The 25,069-nt window shown below is 43.5% G+C and overlaps 2 protein-coding genes across 4 annotated transcripts in view; one reads left to right on the top strand and one right to left on the bottom strand.

Moving 5' to 3' along the window:
* The window catches only part of Paip2b (poly(A) binding protein interacting protein 2B), a 29,866-nt gene extending 23,449 nt beyond the window's left edge, over positions 1 to 6,417 (top strand). For all 3 annotated transcript variants that reach the window (XM_023564791.2, XM_013151584.3, XM_003469019.5), the window contains exon 5: positions 708 to 6,417. In XM_023564791.2, the coding sequence (XP_023420559.1) occupies positions 708 to 764 (57 nt within the window). In that variant the 3' untranslated portion in view covers positions 765 to 6,417. The remainder of the gene's footprint in view (positions 1 to 707) is intronic.
* Positions 6,418 to 9,778: 3,361 nt separating this feature from the next.
* Nagk (N-acetylglucosamine kinase) lies at positions 9,779 to 20,423 on the bottom strand. The gene is made up of 10 exons (XM_003469020.5): positions 20,267 to 20,423; positions 18,302 to 18,386; positions 18,049 to 18,147; positions 17,129 to 17,270; positions 16,134 to 16,244; positions 15,358 to 15,470; positions 13,017 to 13,104; positions 12,059 to 12,156; positions 11,725 to 11,803; positions 9,779 to 10,083 (listed from the first exon to the last, which is right to left on the bottom strand). The coding sequence occupies exons 1-10, from the start codon at positions 20,293 to 20,295 to the stop codon at positions 9,893 to 9,895; spliced, it is 1,035 nt and encodes a 344-aa protein (XP_003469068.1). The 5' UTR covers positions 20,296 to 20,423; the 3' UTR covers positions 9,779 to 9,892.
* Positions 20,424 to 25,069: the final 4,646 nt, after the last annotated feature.

Genomic DNA, 25,069 nt, shown 5'->3' with positions numbered 1-25,069 from the left:
CTTCTGTCCTCCAAATCTGTATTTAGCATACTCTACTTCTGATTCTTTTATAAAATTATCTGTTTATTTTGAAAGGACTATGCTCCCCTGAGAGGCCATTTCTGCTTATAATTAGAGCAGATAAATGAGTTCCCTGCTTCCATGTGGTGTAGAATTCTGTGAGCAGTGTAGTCCTCATACCAATGGTGTTCAGAGTGGTTGTGACTGTGGTTTTCCCAGGTTTGAGGTATTTGTAAGAGACTGGATACTAAAGAGAGTACAGAAAGCTGGAGAAAAACAGAGATTGTGGTGATTTGACTAGTTTTATGTAGTGCCCCGATTTTCACTAGACTACTGTATCAGGGAACTGAAAATTTCTTTTTGGACTTGAATTTAGAGGCCTCTGATAAAATTTTGGAAAATATCATGAAAGGAATGGAGTCTAAAGCAGGAGGCAGAAAATGGCTTGTTCAGGGCTGGTGTTGCTGCTGAGAGCAGTCCAGTTCAAGTTACAGGAAGTTTCTTTTTCTGTCCACTGAAGGCTAAAGGGAAGGTTCTGCCAGTAATGGAAAGGGGCGGGGTGGCCCTGGGCTTGATCCCCAGCACTACCAAAAAGAAGAAGAAGCAGAAGAAAGGGGAAGAAAATAAGTTGTTAAATGTAGATTGCCTTGGAATTTATTATCACATTGGTTTTCTTTCTTGTTTTGTTGTTTGTTTGTTTTCCTCAGAGCAAAAGTAACCTGAACCCAGATGCCAAGGAGTTTATTCCAGGAGTGAAGTACTGATTGCAGAGAAAAGCTTCGAGGAGGACTTAGCTGTTCCCACATCTGGGGATAGTAATGCACAAAAGGGCGGAGCTGAAGAGGGGGTGGGTGGGCAAGGGATGCGCAGCGCGATGGGGAATAGTGGATTAGATGGATACTGTGACTCTGAGTAGCTGATGTGCTCAGTCTTACTACAAGCCTTTGAGTATTTATTTCTCTTTGGTTCTACTGACTTTCGTTTGGAGCACTTTCCTGTTTTGTTTCTAATTAGCTCTTTTGAGTTAAGGAAATTGTAATTTTTTTTCTTTTGTCAAGAATGGCCTGCTGTCTGTATTTAAACGAAATAAGCTGACCAAGCAAAGCAGGGTGTTGAAGAAACACCCTTCTCATCTATTGCATATCTACCAGGAGCAGGGAATGTCTACTTGTGGAGTCTAATAAGCTAGATAGGAAGAGGGGAAAGCTGAAGAAGCAGATCACACAAACCAGAATAGGAAGCCCCGCTGCCGTGCCCCTTGGGGTTTCCACAATGCCCTGGGATTCTCAGCGGCCTGCTGAGCCCCTGTCTTCCTGCTCTAACCCCCTTTCCAGAGTTACAGTTCTTGGTTTATGGTAGCTCTTTGATGGTTGGTGAAGGTTGTAAATCAGAGAAAGACTGTCATATTGATTGTCACTTCAGTCATTTAGTAACTGTTGTCCTTTTCTTAAGCCTCTGTTTACAGCTATCATTAGACCATTACTAAGTGAAAGGGGATTTAAGGTTGATTTGCCATCTTGATGCTCATAGTATCTGTTCCCCTTGATTCTTTTCCAGCCCAGGCCTATTGTTTCTAAGCAAAATGTTACCAAAAATATAGGAGAGGCCTTCTGGCCTTAAGAAATCATCCTAATCCTGTTTGATGCATCTTACACTTATTAGGACAACTTATTATTGCTATTTAGCAACCCCATCAATACTTGGTTCTCCTGGTATCTTAATTTCCTCAGAAAGGTTTAGGTACTTTTTTTTTAGGAAAATACGTTTTTCAGGACACTAGCAAGAAGCTCATTACACAATGTGTATGCTTCTCTTCACTTTACAGAATTATGCAAAAGACCTCAGAAATGACTTAGAAGTCCTGCTTGGCCCACGTGGCTGAACCTGATCCTAGTAGATAGATAAAGCTATTGTCAAATGTTACTATTCCCGCACACTGTATTTTGAATTTTTTAGGTTGACTCTGTGCCTGTTGTCTTCCATGCCTATAACTCACTGAGGTTTTTTGTTAATACTCCCAAGGACCTAACCTGGGCACTAGGAGCTGCCTTTGTGTACAGAAATGTAGATGGCAGTGTCGTGTGTGAAAGAGAATGTGTCCAGTTCTGGTCATTCTCTTAAAACAAAGACTTGTGGAGGCCAGAGAAGGTAGTGACCTTTGTATGACTGCTGCTAGGGTGTGTGATACGCTTATAAGGGAAAAATCATGTAATTTGAAATAAAGTCAGTCTGAGTTCAGGATGTGGATATAAGACAGAAGTTGGAAAGAAAGAACTAGGGTCTAGAAAGCAGAAAAAATTCTTGTTCTTATGAACCCCTTCGTTGACTTGTGTTTTGCAGTACCAAGGATAGAATCCGGCCTTGTACATGCTAGGAAATCTACTTTACCCCTAAAGTATACCCCAGCCCTTTGTTGAGTTTTTTAAACAGGTACAGACTAATGCCAAATTCAAAATATAAGCCTATATCTTTTCTCAGTCAGACTAAAAGGTGGCATCATTAGGTCATATGACATAGGGTATCTTAGGGAAATTGCATTGCCAGGCCTGCATACTAGTTAATTCCCAAAGCCTCTGACTGGAGAGAATACAACTTAATTCTTTTTCAAGGAGGACCCTGAATAAAGAGACATCTTTATTCTGTTGCCTCTACTAAGGAAAGGGCATTTAAAATACATAAATAGAGGAAATCTTTTACCTGGGTTGCTCTTCCTGCCCCAGTCTCCATTAGCCAGCCAGGATGCTGAAAGCTGTTGGCAGTGTGTTAGGGTTGCAGGAAGAGCCTTTTGCAAGACGCTGGGTGTCTTCATCACAAAGAGTATAAAAATGAACTCTTGGTACCCCACCTGGAAAGCCCTACAGGGACCCAGAGTGGCCGTGTGCCCATCCTGAAGATTTGCTCTTTAGATCCAAGAGAAGCTAATCTCAGTGGTCCAAGAGGGCTCATCTTGCCCTCTGTTGTGCTGGCCCATTTTGGATGTCAGTCTTCAGCATGATTTCACAAAATAAATTTGGTCAAGACTAAGACCACTCTGCCAGATGACCTGGGACCTGTGGGCTAGAGTCTCCTCTCCTACTCAGATGGGCACAGTGCTGACTCCAGGATCAGGAAGCAGCTAGCAAGGTGACCCCTTGTTTAATGAATAGGAGAACTGCCTTCAATGCTTCTTCCTATGGCCCAATTCTTTTGTATCTAATTTATTTTGTGAAGTAGCGACACAATTGTCCTACAGGTCTCAGGCTCACCTCTAAAGAGTTTGCTAACTGGGGCTGGGGATTTAGCTCAGCGGCATAAGCACCTGCCTTGCAAGCAGGCAGTCGTGAGTTCGATCTCTGGTACCGATAAAAACAAAAAAGACAAAAAAAAAAAAGAGTTTGCTAACTTCCTAGCAAAAAAGTCATGTGGGTCTTACACGCATTTCACCAAGAAGGGGCTGGGCTTTCCAACCCAACCTCTGACTTGTCTTTATACTGGAGGTTCTGAATGTAAGCCAGCCTGGACATTTTTGCCCTTTAATGATGAAGCTTGTATTTTTGAGTGACAATTTTGATGCTGAATTTAAGCCACTATTCTTATTTTGTTTTGGCAACTAGAAGTTTGAGAATTTATTTAGAAATGGAACATGGATTTTTAACAGTTGCCATATTGGCTGATTCCTGTGTTAGTTTATTAGTGATTAATTTCTGATTTGTGATTATTTGATTTGAAAACTCTAAGATGGAAATTCTTTTTTTTCAAGGAAAAGAAAATTAAAAGAATGTCATTTGAGTATCTTCAGACCTTTGAACTGCAACAGAAAATTGGAGGATATAACCTAGCTCTGGGCATATACTCTGGGCCAGTTTCTGTCAACAGTAGGTTGACTTTTGAGTGTCATGTAAAGGTAGGTAAGAAAAGGTCATGAAGAAGATGCTAGATCTTTGTAAAACTTTAGTATCCAAAGTCACAGCTGAGATATCTTTAATCAAGGTTATAAGGCTAACTATGGCTTAAAAGTAAATGTTTTTAGTGAAATTCTAAGCACTTTCCCCAAATTATTTATTGCAATAATGTCCAAGTTTTGTTCCAGAACCCACCCTCTGGTGATTGGTGGCATAGGCCTCTTCAGTAAGGGTTCTGGCATTCCAGCCTAATAACCTTGCTTGACTCAAGCAATACTGAGGTACAAGAATTAGCAGAAAAATGACAAAGTTGACCAAGATTTGGAAATGTCCATCTAACTGGGAAAGACTGTGTATTCCCAACCACTTTCCTCTAAGATAATGTAAACATCCTTATCTTGACGAGTGTGTAAAGGAAACCCATGAAATGACCCTGATTTGGTGTTTATTGAGACCCTTTATCGCCTGCCACTCTTTTCACTCTTCACGGCCGATACGGATCATTGGTTCTGCTGGTCACTGTGTGTGGTACAGTGTGTGCTCTGTTCCCTGTGGGTTTCACCCACAGACTCGGTTAGTCATAATAACCCCGCCATCTTCTCCCATACTGAGAAATTATGGAAGAAGCTTTCTGCTATTGTGGCAGAGACGGGGAGCAGAAAATCTACCCAAGGAAACACCCATTTCTTTCATACTATTTGGCCTTTTGCCCTCACTACATAACTCTCTACTGCTGCTGCTAGTCTCGTTTTTAGGGGATTTTTGAGAATAGGATATATGGACGCATTGATCTTCATAGGGTGACAACCAAAAGATACATACTTCCTGCTCCCAGACAAAAGGAGAGACATCTCCTAAAGGAAGGTAAAAGGAAGGTACACCATCTTTATTTTACAAACTCTTTTAAGCTTCCTTAGACTTTGTTACCAAGGATCTCATTGTAAGATTTCATCAGCTTTCTACTTTTTAACTAGCTACCTTTTATTTAAAAACAGTAAACATTTTTAGACTATTTAATACTTCTTTAAAATGAAGTGATTTTTTTCCTTTTTTTTTCAGTGCTGGGAATCAAACAGGGCCTTGCACATGCCAGGCAAGCACTCCACTAATGAGCTATATCCCCAGCCCCACAATAATAAACGTTTAAAATATTTTACTATTTTATATTTAGTAAAATTATTTTCTATAAAATTGTAAGATGTTTCCCCTCTATCAATTAACACAAAGTCATAGCCCTGGCCTGTTGTAAACTTTTAAAAGTATTTAATGCTTGACAGGTAGTTGGTAGGCAGGGAGTCTTTTTTTTTTTTTTTTTTTTGGTACCCGGAATCAAACTCGGTACCTCGCACTTGTCAGGCAGGCACTGTGCCACTGAGCTATCTCCCCAGCCCAGGGAGTCCTTTTTTAAAAACAATTTTAATGATGCATATCTTATTATAACATTCACACATTTCAAGAGTACAACTTAGTAGTTTCAGTAAGTTCGTCAGTGGTGCAGCCATAACCATTACTTAGCTTTAAAGATAAGATCCTTTATGCTCAGTTAGTCAGCCCTGGTTCCCATCTCTGAATGTTTCTGTAAATTCACCTTTTCTGGACATTTCATGTCAGAGGAATCACTATGTGCTATCTTGTATCTGGTTTTTTTCACATATCATGTTTGAAGGCTTATCGATGACATGTCTTGGTGGTTCTTTTTGTGACTGAGCAATAATATCCCACCAATGGGTATGCCATTATATCAGCAAAGAGCCTTTTAAGCTTGGATTTCAAAACTTCCTGTGGTCTAAATGGAAGCCTCTGTACATAGGGCTCCTTAGGGGGCAGCTACTACGGTGTGTCAAAGAAAATTCCTTTTCAGAACCAGCTTTGCCATCAGAAGTTCCATAAAAGGAAACTCAATTGCTGCAAAACTTTTTGTAATTTTCAACTTCTTTTTTATAAGAAACTTTTGTGCTATCTGCTACATGTCAGGACTTTAGAAGCATCAGATCCACTCAATAACAATGTGCTTGAGTGGACAAGAAAGTAAAACCATCGGTACTGGGTTGGATATTTCTTTTTCTCCTAGACTGGATAGGGGAATCTCTGAACTTCCTACAATGTCATGTCTCCATTTACAAAACTGACCATGTATTAAAAGTCATATTGCCTGTGTTGGACACATTTGGAGGGAAAGAGCGCCCACACAGGTGGAGAGGAGAAAAGGAGTGGAACTTGTGGATGCCCCAGAGGGACTGTGCATGACCCAGAGCTGCGGTGTGGACGTGCCTGAAATTGCTGAAGTACGACCCAGGCAGCCTGGCCCCAGCTGGCTTAGGTGTAGACTCATGTTTCTGCTTCACAAGTGTTAAAAGCTGTTTATTTCCCTCCTAAATAAACATTATATGGCAGTTACTATTTTGGGGAGGGAAAGGGATTTAAAACAAAGTAATTTTCATAAAAGTATCAAAAATGGAAAAATGTTACATTAAAAATTGCTATACAAACCGAATGGCAGCTGTTGGAAATCTCAATAAAATGAGAATAAAATGCACTGGCTAGCAGTGGTGTCCTTTTCCTAAGGTTGGGTCACTATGTATCATCCTTCTATAGGAGAAATGTGTAGTGAGATTTTTTTCTTTTTTCTTTCTTTCTTTCTTTTTTTTTTTTTTTTGTCTCAAGGTAGATCAGTTTCCCTTGTACATTTTCCTTCCAAATAAGGTTACTAAGTGGTAAAAGAGTGGCTTGGAAGTCAGAGACTTGAATTAATTGCACTTTCCCAGCCTTTCTTGGTGCTCTTGGTCTTAAACTTTATTTCTAAAGGAAAAACACTGCCCTGGGTCTACCATGAAAATCAGAATTTTAAAATTTTGGTGCATTAAAGGCACTTAACACATGGTAACTATTAGTGGCAATATTTATTTGGAACAAAGTGGTGATAGAAGAATCCTTGGGCTACATGGAAAACAATAGTTATTACTCTATTTTCCTGTTTTGGGCAAAATGACCTCCTATTTAGAAAACAAGGAAAAGGATTGCATATCTGCATGTTAACCATGGAACAAATTTGAGAACGTGCTACACACCAAACATCATTTTAGGCACCGAGGCTACTGGAATAACAAGCAGACACAGGCCCTGCTATTGAGATGTTTAGTGATTTTTACACTTATTTCAATTTATACCTACCTTAGACTCTCCCAGTGATCTCAGGAGACCTACCATACAGTAAAAAGACTATGGGGCCAAACTAGGGACTGTGAGTTTTGTTTTGAGCCATGTTACTGCCTCCTTCCCAAATCCAACAAGACAAATATGGGCCGATTTGCCTATTTATACTTTTTAGATATTCATATATATATGTCTGAAATAAACATCTTTGGGGCTGGGGATTTAGCTCAGTGGCATAAGCGCCTGCCTTGCAAGCAGACAGTTGTGAGTTCGATCCCCCATACCGATAAAAAAAAAAAAAAGAGCTCTGTCACTGAAATAAACATCCTTGAATACTAGATGGTGTACTTAAAAAATTTTACTGATATTAAATGACATATAATGCATTAGAACCTAGATATTTTAAGTACATTTCTATGAATTTTCAAGTGGAAAGAGTACATTCATTTTTAGTCCTTGGAGCATTCCTCATACCTATAAGATATTTAAGAAGTGTCAGCAGAGTAGACAGAGCTAATGAGACTGTGCTGTCCATGAGGTCATATAAGTAGATAAAAATTTCTTTTCCTCGGTATATATTAACAAGGTATTGTAAGTGAGCTTTAATATCTTCAACAAACAAGTTGAACTCACTTTGATCATATGTACTAGAACAAACAAAACAAGGGAATTTCCTGGCAGCTCAGTTCCCAGGAAGAATGAACTATTAGTAACTGCCTACCTAACAAAAGCCTCTTTTAAGTCTTAGCTCTTACTGTAAGCTTCTCTTGTCACAGGACTGTTAAAGGGATGCCTCAGTAGTGCAGTATCCCATGAATTACTCTTGATACTGTTGGATGAATACAAATTTTAATAGGGTAAAATGTGAAAAAAAAATTTATGATTTTATGCAAAGCAACCTGTGTAACAGAGTCTTACCAATTAGAGAATAAAGCAGCTCATCACATCCACTCGACATGACAAGAACACATCTGACCTTACACATTTTAAGACTGTCTTTTGCCGGGTGGAGGGGTGTTTAAAGATACAGCGTTGTGGTGGACCACCTGCTTGGCATGTATGAGGCCCTAGGTTTGTACAGGGGCAAAAAAAAAAAACACTTCATTTTCTCAAACATTTATTCAACCACATATACTTGAACTAAAAAGACAGCTGTTTGCTCCACTGTCCATTGGAATTGCAGCTTCTAGGCAATTGTAAGGAAGGAAGATAGATGGCCACAAATAGATGGCAAAGAACATGAAGTCTATCTCAGTATTTATGAAGTCTAGGCCAAAACACTGCTCGAGCCTAATCTTGAGGCTCGAACCTCAAGACTAAAAATCTTGTTAAAAAATAAGACTTCAGGAAGGGTTTTGTCCAAGGTTTAGAGACCCAACCCCAGGTGTTGGTCTATGTTAGAGTTAAAAAATAAGACCACCCAGCTCACCACTCATCTCCACAGTGTTAAGAGGACGAGATATAGCAGAGGTACTTCTGGTGTGTCCTTGTTCACTGCAGGCTGGAGACTTGCTGAGTGCTGGGCCTCCACAATTGAAGAGGCAGAGATGTTTACTATCCCTTCAGCAAGGACTTGGCTTGAGTTCTTATTGCTCAAAGCTCTAGCTTGCTGATAGGATGAATGCTGTGGCCATTCTGGTCTGTATGAATGCTATACTGAGTAAACAGCCTTCTGACTTAGGGAACAAGGTAATATGTATGACCCCGTAGAGGGCCTAGTCAGAACTCAAAAGCTATTGTGTCAAATTCCCTCAAATACAGTGCTGGATATCTGCAGCATAAGTTACCCAAGCAGTTTAATAGAAAATAAAACTCATGGCTGGGCACACTGGTTGCCTGTAGTCCCAGATTGAACCCAGGAGTTCAGGCCAACCTGGGCAACACAGCAAGATCTTACTTTTTTTATTGTTGTTGCTAAGAAAAAAGAAAACTCACCTGTCTCATTCATCCTTGACCACTTGAGGAGAGAAGGAAAACAACAGAAAGCTGATTTTAAAATCAACCCCAGAATTGATGCACATGTTTGAGAAATGATATCCAAGACATGATCCATGCCTTCTATTAGTCAATACTCCGGACCCCTGTAGAGGCAGCCACTATGGGTCAAGAGTGTCTTTAGCATCAAGCTAAAGAACAGGAAGCTTTAGGCTTGTCTTTCTTGGTCAAACTACAGAAACCAGGGGATGGGAATCATGTCTGCTCCTCACTGATGCTCACTATTTCCAGGACCACAAATATTCAAAATGCCATGCTTTAACCAGGACAGGAGCAGCCAGGAACAGGCAGGTGTCTAGGTGACCTCAGATCTCCTAAGAAAGAATTCATTCACATGAAAAGCTGCAACCCACCACTATCAAATCCAGTGAGGTAAATGCTCCCAGACTAAAACTGTACCATCCCCTAAATCTCCCTGGGAGCTGCAGGTGAGTGATATTCTTGAGATTATTCCTAGTGAGGAGACTACTTAGTTCTATTAACTGGAAAAGCAGGAGTCATCACCCACTTTGACAGGAGAAAACTAAGGTCCCAGGTTAACTGGCAGCCACACAGACTATATGTAACACTGGGAATATGCTGGAGTGAATTAGCTGCCCAAGAGTACAATAAGCAGATGCAATCACAGACCAACACCTGGGGTTGGGTCTCTAAACCTTGGACAAAACCCTTCCTGAGCCCTCTGGGATAACTGGTAGAACATGAGTGCTTGACACAGCATGGGTGCTTGACAACACAATTCAACTGGGGACTGGTTAAAGTGCTTTTATTTTCTCCTATAAACTTTTTCTTTAAAAAAAAATGTCTCCCTTCTAGCATCCCATGTCCAGTGGGTATGGAAAGGGTGCAGCCAGGGCCAGCCCCTAGGAAAAAGTGTGGGAGTAGAAGGCAGTGGCATTGACACTGTAGTCCATAGGGAGGAGGTGCCCAACGTGCCTGGCCCCTAGGATGGCCCCACCCAGGGCGGAGGAGTGCCTCAGCTTCATCAGCGTGAAGCCAGAGAAGGAGTTCTGGGCCTGGAGCTCTCTGCCCTCGGTCAGTGCTGTAAGGAAACCTGGGAAAAAGAACGTAAGGGCAGAAATGAGACAAGATCAATGGCCTATAGGGAGAACTGAGAAAGGAGGAGACAAGATGCCTGGGCATTTCTGTGAAGGTGCTGAAGGGGCCCACATGCCAAGCTTCCAGCACATAGGTGTATGGACCAAGAAACAGCTGTGGGTCGGGGCCAACAGCCTCATGACCTGACTTTCTCTCAGCTCCTGAGCAGGCCATGCCAGCAACTTCACTGGGGGCCCTTAAGCTACTGCAGCATGTCAAATGGGAACATGCAATGGACTGAGAGAAGGCTGCCAGGCTAAGAAGTCGTGCTTCTTTTCTTTTGGCCAGGATTATGTTGGTAGAGGATATCACCACAGATCACCACAGGCTGGGCAGAGCTCTGATTCTCAGTTAGACTTGACTCTTAAAAAGCAGTTACTTAATAAATCATTTGTTTTTTTTTTAAAGAGAAAAAATAAAAATAAAACCCTTTCAAAACAGGTTAGTAGGAGTTACAATAATGAATACATTGCATATTGTTGTCTTTGTAGTAGTTATTCAGAGTACAAAATATAGGCATGGTATCTTGTCCAAACAATATTAGCACACATCTTTCTTTAAAATTTACTGAGAGAAAATAGCTGTATTAAATGTATTTTTTTCTTTTTCCCTTTCTTCCTTTCCCCTTGCCCCCATCACAGTTTCTTTTCTTTAGAATAGCTTCTTCCCAATTCATATCTATTGTATATTTTGGATTTTACTTATTCATTCAATTTTTCACACTAGTGAGGCAATATGAAGTTTACCACATATGGGTCTGATTTATTTCACTAATAAAACATCTTTTTAGGAATTTAAGAAGCCGGGGGTATTAAGTGGTAGAGACATGCTCAGTATATAAAAGGCATGGGGTTCAATCATACCAAAATAAATACAATCAAGAAGTTGGATGGGGCATAGTAAAAAGGCTCAATGGCACAGTGAAGGCTTAAATAAGACAAGTGGTATGATTTTAGGGCTTTAGGAGGATTAAAACCTCCTAAAAGCTGAGTTTGAGACTCTAAAGGCTAAGGCAAAGACTTTTTTGGACTGCCCATTTTTATTAGGTCCAAACAAAGATTGGGGAAACTGGGAAAGTGCAGGCAATGAACAGGACCTTGGGAGTCACTTTAAAGACTTTTCCAAGTAGTAAATTATGCCAATTAAGTAGAACCATTGTATTCCATGATGGCATTTATGGTAGGAGTGAGACTGTAGGAGTGAGACGCCTGTAGCTGTAGTCTTTATCTGTTTAACTGATGTTTGAGCCAGCTGTAGCCTTATTTTGTCTTTTGAGGTATCTGTGGCATTATAGGCCTCAGCCAGGACCAGTGATTCATAGAGGTTCACTTACTATGAATCAGCTCCCATCGCCAGGCAAGGGGCCTAGGCCTAGGACAGACTCACAGATAAACACAGAAAGCCAATTAGTTCATTTTAAATCCTGCTCAGAGCTGCTCTGTAGGGGTCTCCAAAAGAAGGTTACTGTCGGTGGCAGTGTCCTGTCCTCAGGGCTAGATCCCAATTCACCCAAGGGCACCCAGCTTCCCTAGGCCGCCTCCTTCCCAGCCCCATCCTGTACCCTCGCTCTCCCGCCTCTTCCCAACCCTAGACCCACCTTCCTTCAGCAGATCCCAGCTCTTCCACACAGAGCCCACACACAGGATGGGGAGGCCTGTCTCTCTTCGGAACAAGACCTGGGAAGAGGCCGAAAATGTAGGTTGTGAGCCAACCAAACCTCAGGGCTGCAGGGGTGGTTTCCTCAGATCACCTACCCATCCCAGATACTCTCCCCTAGCCAAGAGACTGAGGGTAGACTAAGGGAAAAAAGAAAAAAAAGAGGTAAGCAGCAACAAGAGAGAGGACAGAGAGAAGGGAGAAGAGTGGACCTAACGGTGAAGGACCAAGTCTGGCCCAGTGGCTGCTCACCCTCACTTCCCACCTCTACTCACCGGGTCAATCTCAGGCAGCACTGCCACGACATGCCGGCCCAGCACCTCACCAGCCTTCCTGAAGATGTGTCGGGACAGGGCATCTCCCTGCTGAGCACCTGGGATGGGGCAGAGGGAGGGGGCTGGTGAATACCTGAGGAGCCGCCTGTCCTGTGTTCTTTGTTGCAAGGCAGCGACCACAGAACCACCTGGAGCTTGTGAGGTCGAGGCCAGGATGGATGCCCATTGTCATCTCTCCAACATGCCCCTCAGAAAACGTCAATCAGAAAGGGCTCATCAGGCATGGGGAGTTGCAGTGCCCCTAGAGCACCCTGTCACTGGTTACTATGTTAACATGGAGCTACTGTGAGTCTGTTCCTCTTAGTCTCTCAGTTCTGGGGATGAGAACCCCAGATGGCTGTGAAGTTGGTCACTAAATTCTATCAGCACCCCACGCTCCTGCAGCAGCCTGCTGTTGGCCAGTGTCTTCCAGCAGGATCTAAGAGCCCCAGGATGTACCACAGCAAGGGAATTCAGATTAAGGGAGTTTCAGGCCTTACAGTGAAAAAGCAATGTGTAGACTTGCAAGCCCTGTGCTTAGTTAGCTTCTAGCACCCAACAAAATACCTAGGCTCTCCTTAATTCCCTAGCTTTTTGGATACAACTGCATTTAAGAAAACGTATAGATTTAATACAACTTCTTCCTAAATCTCTCAAAAATAGGCATACAGCTTACACAAACCATGATACTTGTGGCGGACAGAAACCCAGGTAACACAAAACAAGAGCCAATACAACCCCCTTACCCTTCTTGTTCAACCCCGAGGCCCACCGCCACCAAGGTGGGGCAGCAGAACACTTTGTGGCCACTGAATGAGAGGCAAACTGGCACCCGGCCCCCGTCGAAAGCCCACTCTGCCCCTCATTAGGGATGTCTTTGGAGAACAAAGCCAGAAGAGACCCTGCCCCCATCCAGTACCTTCTGCAATTTTTCGGCAGAACCCAGCAAACCTGCTTTTATCGAAGTCCCTATACAGGTGGGTGAGGATTCCCAGCCGATCTGGCACCTGAGAGGCAGAGAAGGAACATAACAGTAATTTGGAGTGAAGAAAATCCCTACAGTGCCTACCAGGTTGGCCTTCTTGATGTCTCTACTATGTGAAAAGCTTGAATAGTCGTGGGTTTTTTTTTTTTTTAAGACTAGTCAAGTGCAGTAGTGAGAAGGGGGGGGGGAAGAGCAGAACAAGGAGTTCAATCTGTACTGACTGTGAACAATCAATTGAGTTAACTCACTACCTTCGGACCAGCCAGTCGTGGGTTTTTTTAAATTCTACAATTTAATAAGAATTTGAGATTTTTCTCATTTGGGAAAAATTTTGTTTTCCCCAATATGAACTTTGTTGCTAGTTACAGATTAGCTTAAGGCAGCAGAGTCTGGTGAAGACATCTGCATTCACCACCGAGTGTTTCTGTTTCTTTCTTTCTTTGTGGTACCGAGAATTGAACTCAAGACCTTGCGCTTGCCAGGTAGGTGCTCTGCCACTGAGCTATACTGCCGGCTATACCTCTAGGTAAGAGTTCTTTGGTTGAAGGGATCTAAGAAAATAATGCATATTGCAACGCTCCTTTAGAGAATTACCATACACACCAGTGAATCAAAGATTTTCAGGAGAAAAGAATTCATTTCCCCCAAACTTATTTGATCATATAAGGTCCTTCTTAGACCAAAAAACCACCCACCCCGAACACATTTAAATTCTTTTTTTTTGTCTTTTTTGTCTTTTTCATTTTTATCGGTACCAGGAATCAAACTCACAACCACCTGCTTGCAAGGCAGGTGCTTATGCCGCTGAGCTAAATCCCCAGCTCCAACACATTTAAATTCTTGAGGAAGCATTGATTCTCCAGAATACATCTCAGTAAAGTGAGGGGCATTAAAATTTGAGTAACTGCGGTGATGTATTGAGTTCTTTATACAACTGTTTCTAACCTTGGTAGTGAACTATTTTTTTTTCAGCCCTATCTATCTCTCTCTCTCTCTCTCTCTCTATCTGTCTATCTACAGGACCTTGCTGGATGGCTCAAGTTGGCCTTAAACTTGTGATCCTCTTGCCTCAGCCTGTGGATCACCTGAAATGACAGGCATGTACTACTGTGCCCAGCTGGTAACAGCTGTATAAGAATGATGGTAGGCTGAGTGTGGTGGTGTATGCTTGTAATCCCAGCACTTGGAAGGCTGAGGCAGGAGGATCCCCTTGAGTTCAAGATCATCCTGTGCTAAAATAAGTGAGTTCAATGCCAGCCTGCACTATACAGTGAACCCGGTCTCAAAACAAACAAACAAAAAAACAAAACAAAAAAAAAAAAAACAATGACTGTAGGATGTAAGACAGAACAGCAGACGTGCTAGTGGCTCTGTCAGGATAGTTTAGCTGAACTTCCTACAGCAACTGCTTCAGAAGTGTTTTCTCGGGGCTGGAGGTTTAGCTCAGCAGCATAAGCGCCTGCCTTGAAAGCAGGCAGTTGTGAGTTCGATCCCCGGTACCGATAAAAAAGAAAAAGACAAAAAAAAAAAAAAAAAAAAAAAAGAAGTGTTTTCTCCTCTAGTCTTGAGCCCTTAGATTCCTCACCCTCACACAGGCCAGGGTTCCTCCTAATCTCCAATCTCTCAGCCCCGAGGAGGCAGCCCTCACTTTCAGCATTGCAAAGCTCTTTTTTGGCCCTGGCCCCAGCTTAAAGTAGCTAAACAAAAAGACTTGTCTTCATGCAGATAGCTGTCAAATAAACTTATCCTCCCCTTTTTCTCCCTTCCACCTCTCCCACCTTCCACCTCTGGCTCTGCTAAAAGCTGTTTCTCCTAATCCACCTCCAATGAGCAGAGAAAGAGTCAATCCCCAGTGTCCTGGGTAGAAGCCTGCAACTCCTCAAGGTCCCTCCCTGGGACCACCTTACTGGGCTCTCCCAACCCCCCACTCAGGCCAGAAAGCAGCCCAGCACTGATTCAACTCCACCTGCTGTCTCTGCTTCTGGACCTCACCCCACACTTTTCATCCTAGCCAAGAGCCCTCATGCTTTCATCTCCTATCAGGAGACCAAAAATGAAGTACAGCCAGCCACCTGTCCCCAAATCAATCCTTCCTATGACACCATTCTGTGATGTGCTGTCCACATCATTCTAAATCCTGTCCTTACCTACACTTTCCTGTGTAACTCTTACCCACCTTTGGCCCACCCAGTCTCTCTTCTGTAGCTACTGCAGCTTAGGGTCCCCGCTGCCCTACCCTAGGTGTGTGTGTTCACTGAGTGGCGATGGGGAGTACCTGGAAATAGTTGAACATGGCCTGCTTGATGTAGCCAATATCATGAGGAGCTGTCTCTAGATTGTCCATGGAGTCAAACACTATTTTCACTGCTTGATGTGAGATCCAGTAGGCTGCAGAAAGCAGAGAGGGCTAAGAAAATCTCTCTGAGCTCACCAGAAAGGAAACTCAAACCTAGATGGGCTAGTGAACTATATGGGTTCCTGATTCCTAGCAGAGGGTAGGGAGGGTGAAAGACCTATAATCAAACTGTATTGGACTGACCCAGAGAGGGAAGGGCTGGGAGGGAAAGACAGATTAGGTGAGCCTGCATCATATCAACTACCCAAAAACAAGGCTGGTCAGTTGTCACAGGCTGTCATGAGCTGGACCTTATGAAAATATACATGTCATCCATAAAAAGGTGAACTGGGAGGAGGCTTTATAGCCCTTTTCCACTACCAGATAAGTATGACACCACTTGGTATCGATGGTCTTACTCTTTAGTTTCAACTCTTCCCTAAGTCTCCAAAAATCAATACAGGTAGAGGCCACAGCCACTGTGCCAAGATAGGAATCTAATCGTGGGTGAAATTCACTGCTGAAGAGCAAGCTCAGCAGTTAGCCTAGCATTTGCTTCTCTATGATCTGCCATTCATTATTTTGCACTATTCAGGTGGAGGAGCTGCTCTCCAAGAGCTCCAAGGGGTCAGCAAGCCAAAATCAGGGGACACAAAGCTGGGAATGTGCAGGGAGGGAAAGGTCCAAGCCCCTGAGCCAGGCCTGTGTGAGCTCACCTGAGCCCTCGTCTCCCATCATGTGGCCCCAGCCACCGCAGCCATTCTCAGAGCCATCAGGGTTGACAAATCTACAGTTAGAGCCAGTCCCAGAGATGAGCACGATGCCACCTGTGGAAAGGGTAGGGGAAGCTCAGCGTGGGCAAGGCCTGCAGAGCAACACTTCTGACTTCAGCAAGACATGACAGAAACCCAGCCCCCCACCCCAGGCAAAGGGATTACCACCCATCTTGCAGAGTAGAAAACAGAGCCCAGCTAATTTCCTGCCTGAAGGAGAGCACCTAGGGATCAGAGAAACTCCAGTCACATGAGTCTGCATCTCCTTGAGAGGACGTGGCTCCCTGCCCAACTAGTCTTCAGGTGACTCTACTAGATTTTCTGGGTGCTAGACCCTGTTCTTTTTTTGTTGTTTTTTTGTTTGTTTTTTCTTTTTCTTTTTTAAATCGGTACCAGGGATCGAACTCACAACCGCCTGCTTGCAAGGCAGGTGCTTACGCTGCTGAGCTAAATCCCCAGCCCTTAGACCCTGTTCTTACAGTGATATAATCCAGAAGTACCTTATAAATGCAAGTTTGCAGTTGAGGAAACCAAAATTGAGTCCTATCACTTCTCCGAGATGGTAGAGCTGGGATTCAAATATCCAATCCCTTGACGCCAGAAACCTTTCTACTATCACAGAGCTCCCCTACTTCCTCCTCTGTGGCCAGGCTTTGTACCCCAGCCTGCTGGTCACCACACTGCCCCGGGACTCCTTCCTATGCAGTGCAGTCTCCTCATTTGACTCCACTCTTCACTTCCCACCAACAGCCTGCCCTCCCTCTTTCTGCCCACCTGGCCCTTGCTCTGGCACAGACTTACACTCCAGAAAAGATAGTCAGGAGAACATGGGTAAAGGCTGCCTTCCAGGGATTTTAAGGCAAGTTTTGCTGGTTATTGTCTAAGAGACTTTTCCAAGAAAACCAGTTCTCAACCTCACCCTCCCTCCACTTCCTCACCATCCGGCGTAGCTGTGGCGATGGAGCCGGCGGCATCGGTGGTGATTAAGTAGTTTTCACTCAGGTAGGGAAATCGGTCCCTCAGCAACTCCACCAGGATCCTCACTGCATCCTTCTGCTCCCCACCGCTCAGGGAAAGGCCCTACGCCACGTGGGAGGTGAGAGAGCCGGCAGAGCCCCAGACCCTGCTCCTTTCTCAGTCCCTTCCCCTCCTGCACCTGTTCTCTGCATGTGGCTGCACCCTTGCCAGTCCATCCACCCCACACAATGATCCCTCAGGCTATGGATGCAAGAACAGTCTGGGACTAGAGATGGACAGCAGACATGGAATTCAACAATGTCATGTTTGCAGCTTGGAAGACAAATCTTTGAGGAGCACTCTCAGAAAAATCGGGCAGAACAGCAGGTAAAGAGAGACAGAGAGAGATGCTTGGTTTAAAATGCATGGAGTTTGGCTGTACCTAAGAATATCTTACTTGTATGTGGAGGGATTAGTGGGAACTATGTGCTTGGGAGAAAGATCTGGGCTGGGACTAAGAACAGCTAACAGTTATGGGTGCTTATGGGTCAGGCCCATTTTGGGATGCATCAGGTCATTTTACTTTGCCAGCAACTCTGAGGTAGCTTCTGCTATCTACATTTTCAAAATGAGGATACTGGGGCTTAGAGAAGGTAAATAGCCTGCTTAAGGGTCAACGCATGGCAAAGATGGGATGGTCTCGTTGGCTCTCCAGAGCTCACGCTCTTCCAATATACTTGTAGCTTACTGGCAACTACAGCCATGAGAATGGGTCAGACCATGAAAATTCCAACATGAGGGATGAAGCCGTGGAAGCCTTTTCTCTACAGTTATCAAGTCCAAGCTTGCCACCTGTCTCAGTGTTGCTGTAGCTTCTTCCCTGATTCCACCTCAGACTCACCAAGCTTCGTAGAGGTATCAGAAGATCCACCCCTGCTTTCTGTTTGGCCCTGTTCACCATCTCGTTGATCCTCTCCACACACTTGTCTGTGCCGATCAGCTAGCCCCAATCAAGGGAAGGAGGAGTTACAAAGGCTTGAAGGACCTGTGTTGCTCCCACCTGCTGCTCTATGAGCCCCAGCCACCAGCTCAATGGGAGTCACACAGAAGAAAATCAGAGACCAGTCCTCTGATCCCCTTGGTATGGCTTTTACCCAGTGATTCGTGCTCGGTCCATCTGCTTCTGCCAGAATCTGTCCATCTTCCGAGAGTAAAAGTACCTTGGACTGTGTGCCTCCCCTACGGAACACAAGAGGGCACTCAGTCCTCCTCAGAAAAACTCGTAGACAAGGGCTAAGCTGGTGCAGTCTTTGTTGCATAAAGAGTCCAGAGTGATGAAGAAGACAACTCCAGTAAAGGCAGTCACCACTCCCAAAACTACCACTGTGATTTAATGTCTGCTGTGTTCTTAAAACTGAAACAGTTTTTGCTCATCTTCCCTTGTGAATATCTTACTTACCCCACAAAACTCTAATTTATATATCTCCTGGACCTTGAAAACTTCACTGATATGTGGCCTGCCTCACACATTAAAGCTCTATTGGGTAAGGTTTCTCAGTGCCCCTTTGGCTGTTAAAGACTCCTGTCTAACAAGAGTGTGTTCAGCTTGTTTTGTGTCTATCTTTACTAGACTATAAACTACAGTGTGCCAAGCTTAGGATCATATATCTAGCATCATAACTAGCACAAATCTTGGCACAGACAACACTTGGTAAAGACAGATAAAGAGTCAGGGATTTAGCTCAGTGGCTCATGTGCTTGCCTGGTAAGCTTGAGGTCATGAGTTCGATCCCCAGTACAAAAAACAGCTATAGTACATCTGTCTGCCTCTCTAACAACATTTAAGGATGCCTTTCAAGTTACAGCTCAAGTTTCCAAGATCTTCAAGACACCCTTGTAAGAAATAAATGGGTGGCATGGAGAATTTATACTTACTTAAATAACTAGACCCTCCAATGCTGATTACTGGGGGAAATGGTAGTTTACAAGGATATCTGGTGGTGGAATGTATGTTTCCCTATTGGTCAGTACTTTTTGGAATGTCTCAGGACACTGAAGACCTGTTGATTGAAGATGACATGAAGTTTCAAAAGGTAAGTTAAGGCATGGGGTGGCAGATTCAACATCCAAAACAATCTTTTAACAAACAGGAAAAAAATGGGTTCTACCTCACAGATTATTAAACAGGGATGAATGTAAACTCCTATATTGTACTTCGTTTTTTTAAGAATTGCTACAGATACAGGATGGAAGTCAACCATAACAACTCAAGTGAAAAGAATTTGCGATCTGTAAGTTAGTGGTATGTGGCTGACAAAGAAGTGAATCCAATCTCAGATCCAAACGTTGAGACAACAGTCACTTTTTTTGAGTTCTGATTTAACTCAGATTTACAGAATGTTTTCACAGGCAGGCGACTTGAGCAATCAACTGATCATTTTGTTCAACCCTGTCCTCATTTGAAACACGGTGTAACTGAAGACCAAAGAGAACATACTGTCTTACCCAAAGTCACACCCAGAGTCAGAACCACTACCAACAGTCCAAAGCTGTCAGCAGGAAAAATGCAAGAATCTTGGCGGGCCCAGTCCAGCCGGGAAAACCATATTGTGTTAACAGGAAAAGAGGTCATCTCGGGCCATCGGGAACTGACAGGTTCGCACCAGCTTCAGCTTCCAGATACTCTTTATAAGAGATCTGCTTCCCAAGTCCCACCATCCCCACTCCCCGCTTCCAGCCCGGAAACTACACGCCTGTTCCGCAAAACTCCTAGGTTAGGAATGAGGAAAAGCAAACAATAAAGCCAGCAAAAAAAAAAAAAAAAAAAAAAAAAGTTTGTGGGAGAAAGGGGCGTGGCCCCCAGTGATATACACAGGACCCCGTGGTGCGTGACCTTGTCATTCACGGAGTTCTTGCAAGACACCTGGCCACTCGAGTAGGGAAGCTCGTACGAGTGCACACATCACTCCTCTGCTGGGTCCCGTAACCCATAAGCCCAAAGTGGCAGGACTCTGAGATGCGAGGCCATCTGTCTACCCGCATGATCACCTTTCGTCCCGCCCTTTGCCTGAGATGACCAAGGCTGCCACTGTCGGCCTCCCGCCGTAGGCCCCACTCACCCTTCCACACCTCCGTAGAGCACGACCATGCTGCTACCAGAGCCGCCACAGGTCCCTGGGTTTGCTTTCCTACCCACTGCCCGCAGTGGCTCGTCTCCCACCCAGCTCGGCACCGCCCAGCGTGACGTCACCGCGCGAGGCGGGTCGACTTGCAGCGCGCGTGCGCGGGGCGTGGCTCTCTGTACCGCCCTCGTACCGGGCTGTCGCTGGCGAGACCCCTGAGGCTGACCGAGTGTGGTCCTTAACGGTTCCTTCAGGGCTGAACCCAGGCTCCTAAGAAGTATCCCGGACCCCAAAGGAAGCAGCCACAAGGGGATATCGGATACGCAAATACCCTGTCTGTCCCTGGGTACCCGTAAATTGCTAGCAGCCCTGCTTGGCCCTGTGGTCCCGTCGATGTGACGTAGTGGGTGACGCTCGCGGCGCCGGCTCCCGCGGAGGTGTGGTGAGGGAGCAGCTTGCGAATCCCGCGTCTCACTGAAGTTCGGGCAAAGTTCAGCTGCTGTCTGCGTAGGTGTGCACACAAACACCTGTGCAGGTATTTACGCAGAGTTCGTCTGATGTGCAGAACCAGGAGCAGAAGAGAAGAGAAGTACCCTCCATGCTGCCCTGGTATCCCGAGAAGGGAGCATTCAGCTATTTGCATGAACGGAGACTATCTGGCAAAAGAGCAGATACGTTTTCACTAGCCTTTTAACTCCACTCCAACTACCACCCCGCTTCTCTTTCTTACAAGGCAAGGGAAAAGAAGTCGGGGCTGGAAGGAGGAAAATGCTGGCCAGGTCTGAGAGTCAACCTGTGGCTCATTGGGCTCCTCTGGGCACTTCTGAGTCAGATAGCTGTCCTGGGCAGCTCTTAGGGATCAGCCTAGGGCCAGATTCTCGGGAGCAGGGCTGCTCTGGAACTGGCCTGTTCCCTGACCAGTTGCCACCCTCCTGCAGAGAAATTTTCAGTGAAGATCGTCTTTCCCTGACAGCCAGCTGGGTCTGGTTATGTTTTCACATGAACATTTTGGCATGCGTATTCTATGTTTTTTTTTTTTTTTAAGCTGGAAGAGAAGAGTCTTATTTCACTTCCTACCTAATTGACACTGAAGCAAGAGCAAAGAGTAAATCAGAACTTCATAGAGAATATCAATGAAGTAGGATGTTTTTTATGTCTACCTGTGACATTTTCATTGTAGCACTTAGCACATCAGAGACTGAGGGTACTTAATCCAGCACACTGGTATTTTTAGAGTAACAGCTAATGGACTGTGGTGGGAGACAAATAGCAGCAATTTGTGTGGAGATGGGAAGTTGTAGGTGAATTTTGAAAGAACAGTTCTTTTTCTGCAGTGGTACAGTGAGCTTTGGAACCTTTTTATATAGTATTTATCCCAGTATTTATCACAGACTGATCAGGCCCAGAATCTCCCAAACGAGTGGATGGGAAACGCTTAAATAAATGAGACAAGTAGTATAATTGTAGGGCTCCAGAAGAATCAGAACCATCTTACACATTTTCAGATTCTGGGATCTTACACCAAGAACTTCTCTAGGCGGCCCCTATTTATTTGGTTTTCAAACAAAGAGGAGATACCAAGGAACAAGGAAAGAGCAGGAACTGAGCAGGACCCTGGCAGTCTGCCCAAAGACTTCTCAAACTAGTAAATTATGCTAATTTAGGAGAACTATAGTATCTCCAGTTTGACACTTGTGGCAGAACTGACAGCAGGAGTGACACGCTTGCAGCTGCAGTTTCTATCTGGTTAATTGGGGCTGGAGCTAAGTGTCCTCAGCTGTGGCCTTATCCTGTCCTTTAAGGCCTCACTGCTATCACAGGACACTACAGGCCTCAGCCAGGACTAGTGATGCATAAAGGTTCACCTACAATGAATCTGCTGCCCATCTCCAGACAGGAATTTAGACCTGGGACAGACTCACAAGTAAACACAGAAAGCCAGTTAGTTAATTTTAAATCATGCTCAGAGCCTCTTCGTAGTGTTTCCATTAAGTATTCAAGTTTGCCTTTGAATTTCTTGTTCAGGAAAAAAGCCAAAAAAGGAAAGTGCCCAGGTTTGAAGATGATGCCATTGGGTGAATTATTCAATTGCTGCTGCTTACCATGCTTACACAGCTAACATGAAATTTAAATATCAGAAGACCTGGGATCCCTAAAATACTGGACAGATTTATTGATGTTTAATAAATTTTTAACCCAGTAGTCATAGGAATTGCTTTGCTCCTATGTATGTCTGAGAGACATGAGTTCTTATGAATACGCATAATAGTACTATTTGTAATCTCTAAGTATACAACTTTCAAAATACCAGCATTGAATGAAAGAACAAATTGTTTAACTAGTCAGAATAGTACATAGCAGTGAAAAATAACCTACATTTATTTGTTTTATAGCACTGAGGATTGAGCCCAGGGCCTTTAAACTGAGCTACATCCTCAGCCCTCTTTTATTTTGAGGAGGATCTTTCTAAATCACTAATTTGCCCAGGCTGCTGGGATTAAACTGAAGATCCTCCTGCCTCAACTTCCCAGCTGTGATTACCACTCACAGATATAATCTACTGTAATACTCAACAACATTGGCAAATTTCATAGAAGCCAATATAAGCAAAATATTTCTACTTATTTGATGTTCAAAAAGAGGCAAAAGTAATCTGTGGCAGTAGAAGTCAGGTTGAGATGGGCAGGATATTGATAGGAAAGAGGTAATGCAGGGTGTAGTGGCAGACACCTGTAATCCCAGCACTTGGGAGGCTGAGGCAGGGTGATCACCATGAGTTCCAGGCCATCCTGGATTACAGAGTGAGACCTTATCTAAACAAAAATCCAGAGGTATGAATAGAGACTTCAGGGATTCTGGTAATATCTGCACAATGATACGTGTCACAGTTATACTTGACTATTTTTTTTTTTTGTACCAGGGATTGAACTCACAACCTCAAGCTTGCCAGGCAGGCACTTAGGCCACTGAGCTAAATTCCTGGCCTTATACTTGACTATTGATCACATTCCTATAGTTCTATTACTTCAATACCAATATTTTTAGAAATGAAAATTCATGAACAGTAGCCGTTTTAGAAAGGCTATTGAATGGCAAAACTACTTTGTGCTTTCTGAACAGCTGACTGTATCTTTAGGCATTGGAATAATGAATGATTTGGTTATTGTTGGAAGAGTATGCAATAGTATTATTTGGTTCAGAATGATACATTTTGGAGCCAGGGGTTTAGCTCAGTGGCACAAGTGGCAAGCGTGAGGTTGTGAGTTTGATCCCTGGTACCAAAAAAAAAAAACAGAATGATACATTTCTTTGAACAAAATTGTGGAAGGAAGGAACACTACTAACTATGTGATCTCTAAAATTGGTGCCATCAAAAAGACAACTATTGGTCTATAAAGACAAAGTCACATATTGAAACTTAACTCTCTAAAAATGAGCACCATAAATTCATTCACTGACAGGTCTCTGTATCCCTCATTTATTTCCAAACTCTAGATCATCTATGGAAAATCAACCAGTTGCTTGATTAGTATGTCATTCCCCAATTTAAATATTGTAGACTTGCAAGAAAACTAGAAATGCCTTCCTCTATGGGATAGGAACTGCATGAAATGCATTTTTTAACTCTTGTATCTTCAGAGCTGCACAGATCTTAGCTAATTTTTATTTTCACTACTAATTAGTACAGTAAGTCTCTGACTTATGAACATTTAAGTTGCAAACCTTCACAGGTGTACTGTACTCTCTATAGGACTCACTGTTGACTTATTAATGAATCCACCTTCCAAACAATCCTGGAACAGAACTCACTCTTAAATTGGGGGCCTACTGTACACGCTTCCCTACATAGGGATGTGACTCCTGAGCATTTAAACTGCTGATATTAAAAATGAGGTGTACTGGCAGTTTAAAATATACAAACTATTTCATAGACAGTATAAAAAGAATGTAAAATATTGACAATTTCATATAAATTACATATTCAAGTAGCATTTTGGACATAGTGGATTAAATTTATATATTATTCAAATTAGTTTTGCCAGCCGGGCATGGTAGTGCAAACCTGTAATCCCAGCACTCAGGAGGCTGAGGCAGGAGGATTGCCACCGATTCGAGGCCAGCCTGTGCTACATAGTGGGTTTCAGGGCAGCCTGAACTACGTAGTGAGACCCTGTCTCAAAAAAAAAGAAGAGTTAGTTTTGCCAGTCTCTTGTTATCTTTTTTTGTTAGTACATGTTTGCATTTCATGCAATTTACCATCATCTTGGGGAGTGCTTACATGTACATACCACAGCTCCTTTTTAAAAAATTCCCTCCCCCTCCCTCCCTGCGTCCTTCCCTCTTCTTCCAATTTCCCATTCCGGGTTTCATTCTTCTGATATTATTGATCTCAGTCCATGTTATGTCTTACAGTGGTTCCATGGATTGAAGAAATCAGGTTCTTGTATGTGGCATATCTTCATTCAACTTATTTCCTCTTCCCCTCCTTCTCACCCTTCTTTTAGTTTTGAGTTTGTTTTGTTTTGTTTTGAGACAGGGTCCCATTATGTAGCTCTGGCTGGCCTCAAGCTCACAGTGGTCCTCCTGCCTCAGCCTCCTGAATGCTGAGGTTACAGGCAAGCATCACTGTCCTTGGTGCACCCTTCTTTTCATCTTTTAAAATACAGATACTAGAAAGTTTAAAATTAGATTTGTGGCTCATGTTATGTTTTTATTGTACAATGCTAAACTATGTCTTATCTCCTATCCATTTGAACCATTTCAGTCCCTTAGCACCTGTATGTGACATAAATATTGGTT

Source organism: Cavia porcellus, unplaced genomic scaffold (genome assembly GCF_034190915.1).
Source record: "Cavia porcellus strain 051 isolate PalLab524CR breed Dunkin Hartley unplaced genomic scaffold, mCavPor4.1 scaffold_18, whole genome shotgun sequence".
Lineage (NCBI taxonomy): Eukaryota > Metazoa > Chordata > Mammalia > Rodentia > Caviidae > Cavia > Cavia porcellus.
The sequence above is the reverse complement of the archived record's forward strand: the minus strand, read 5'-3'. Positions and strand labels throughout refer to the sequence as shown.

Excerpts from the sequence above, each read along its gene's own strand:
- Nagk (XM_003469020.5), bottom strand. The coding sequence starts at position 20,295 with ATGGTCGTGCTCTACGGAGGTGTGGAAGG. Across the intron at positions 18,387-20,266 it reads CTCTACGGAGGTGTGGAAGG|GGGAGGCACACAGTCCAAGG; the intron begins GTGAGTGGGGCC and ends TGTGTTCCGTAG. Across the intron at positions 15,471-16,133 it reads GATGGGAGACGAGGGCTCAG|CCTACTGGATCTCACATCAA; the intron begins GTGAGCTCACAC and ends TGCTTTCTGCAG.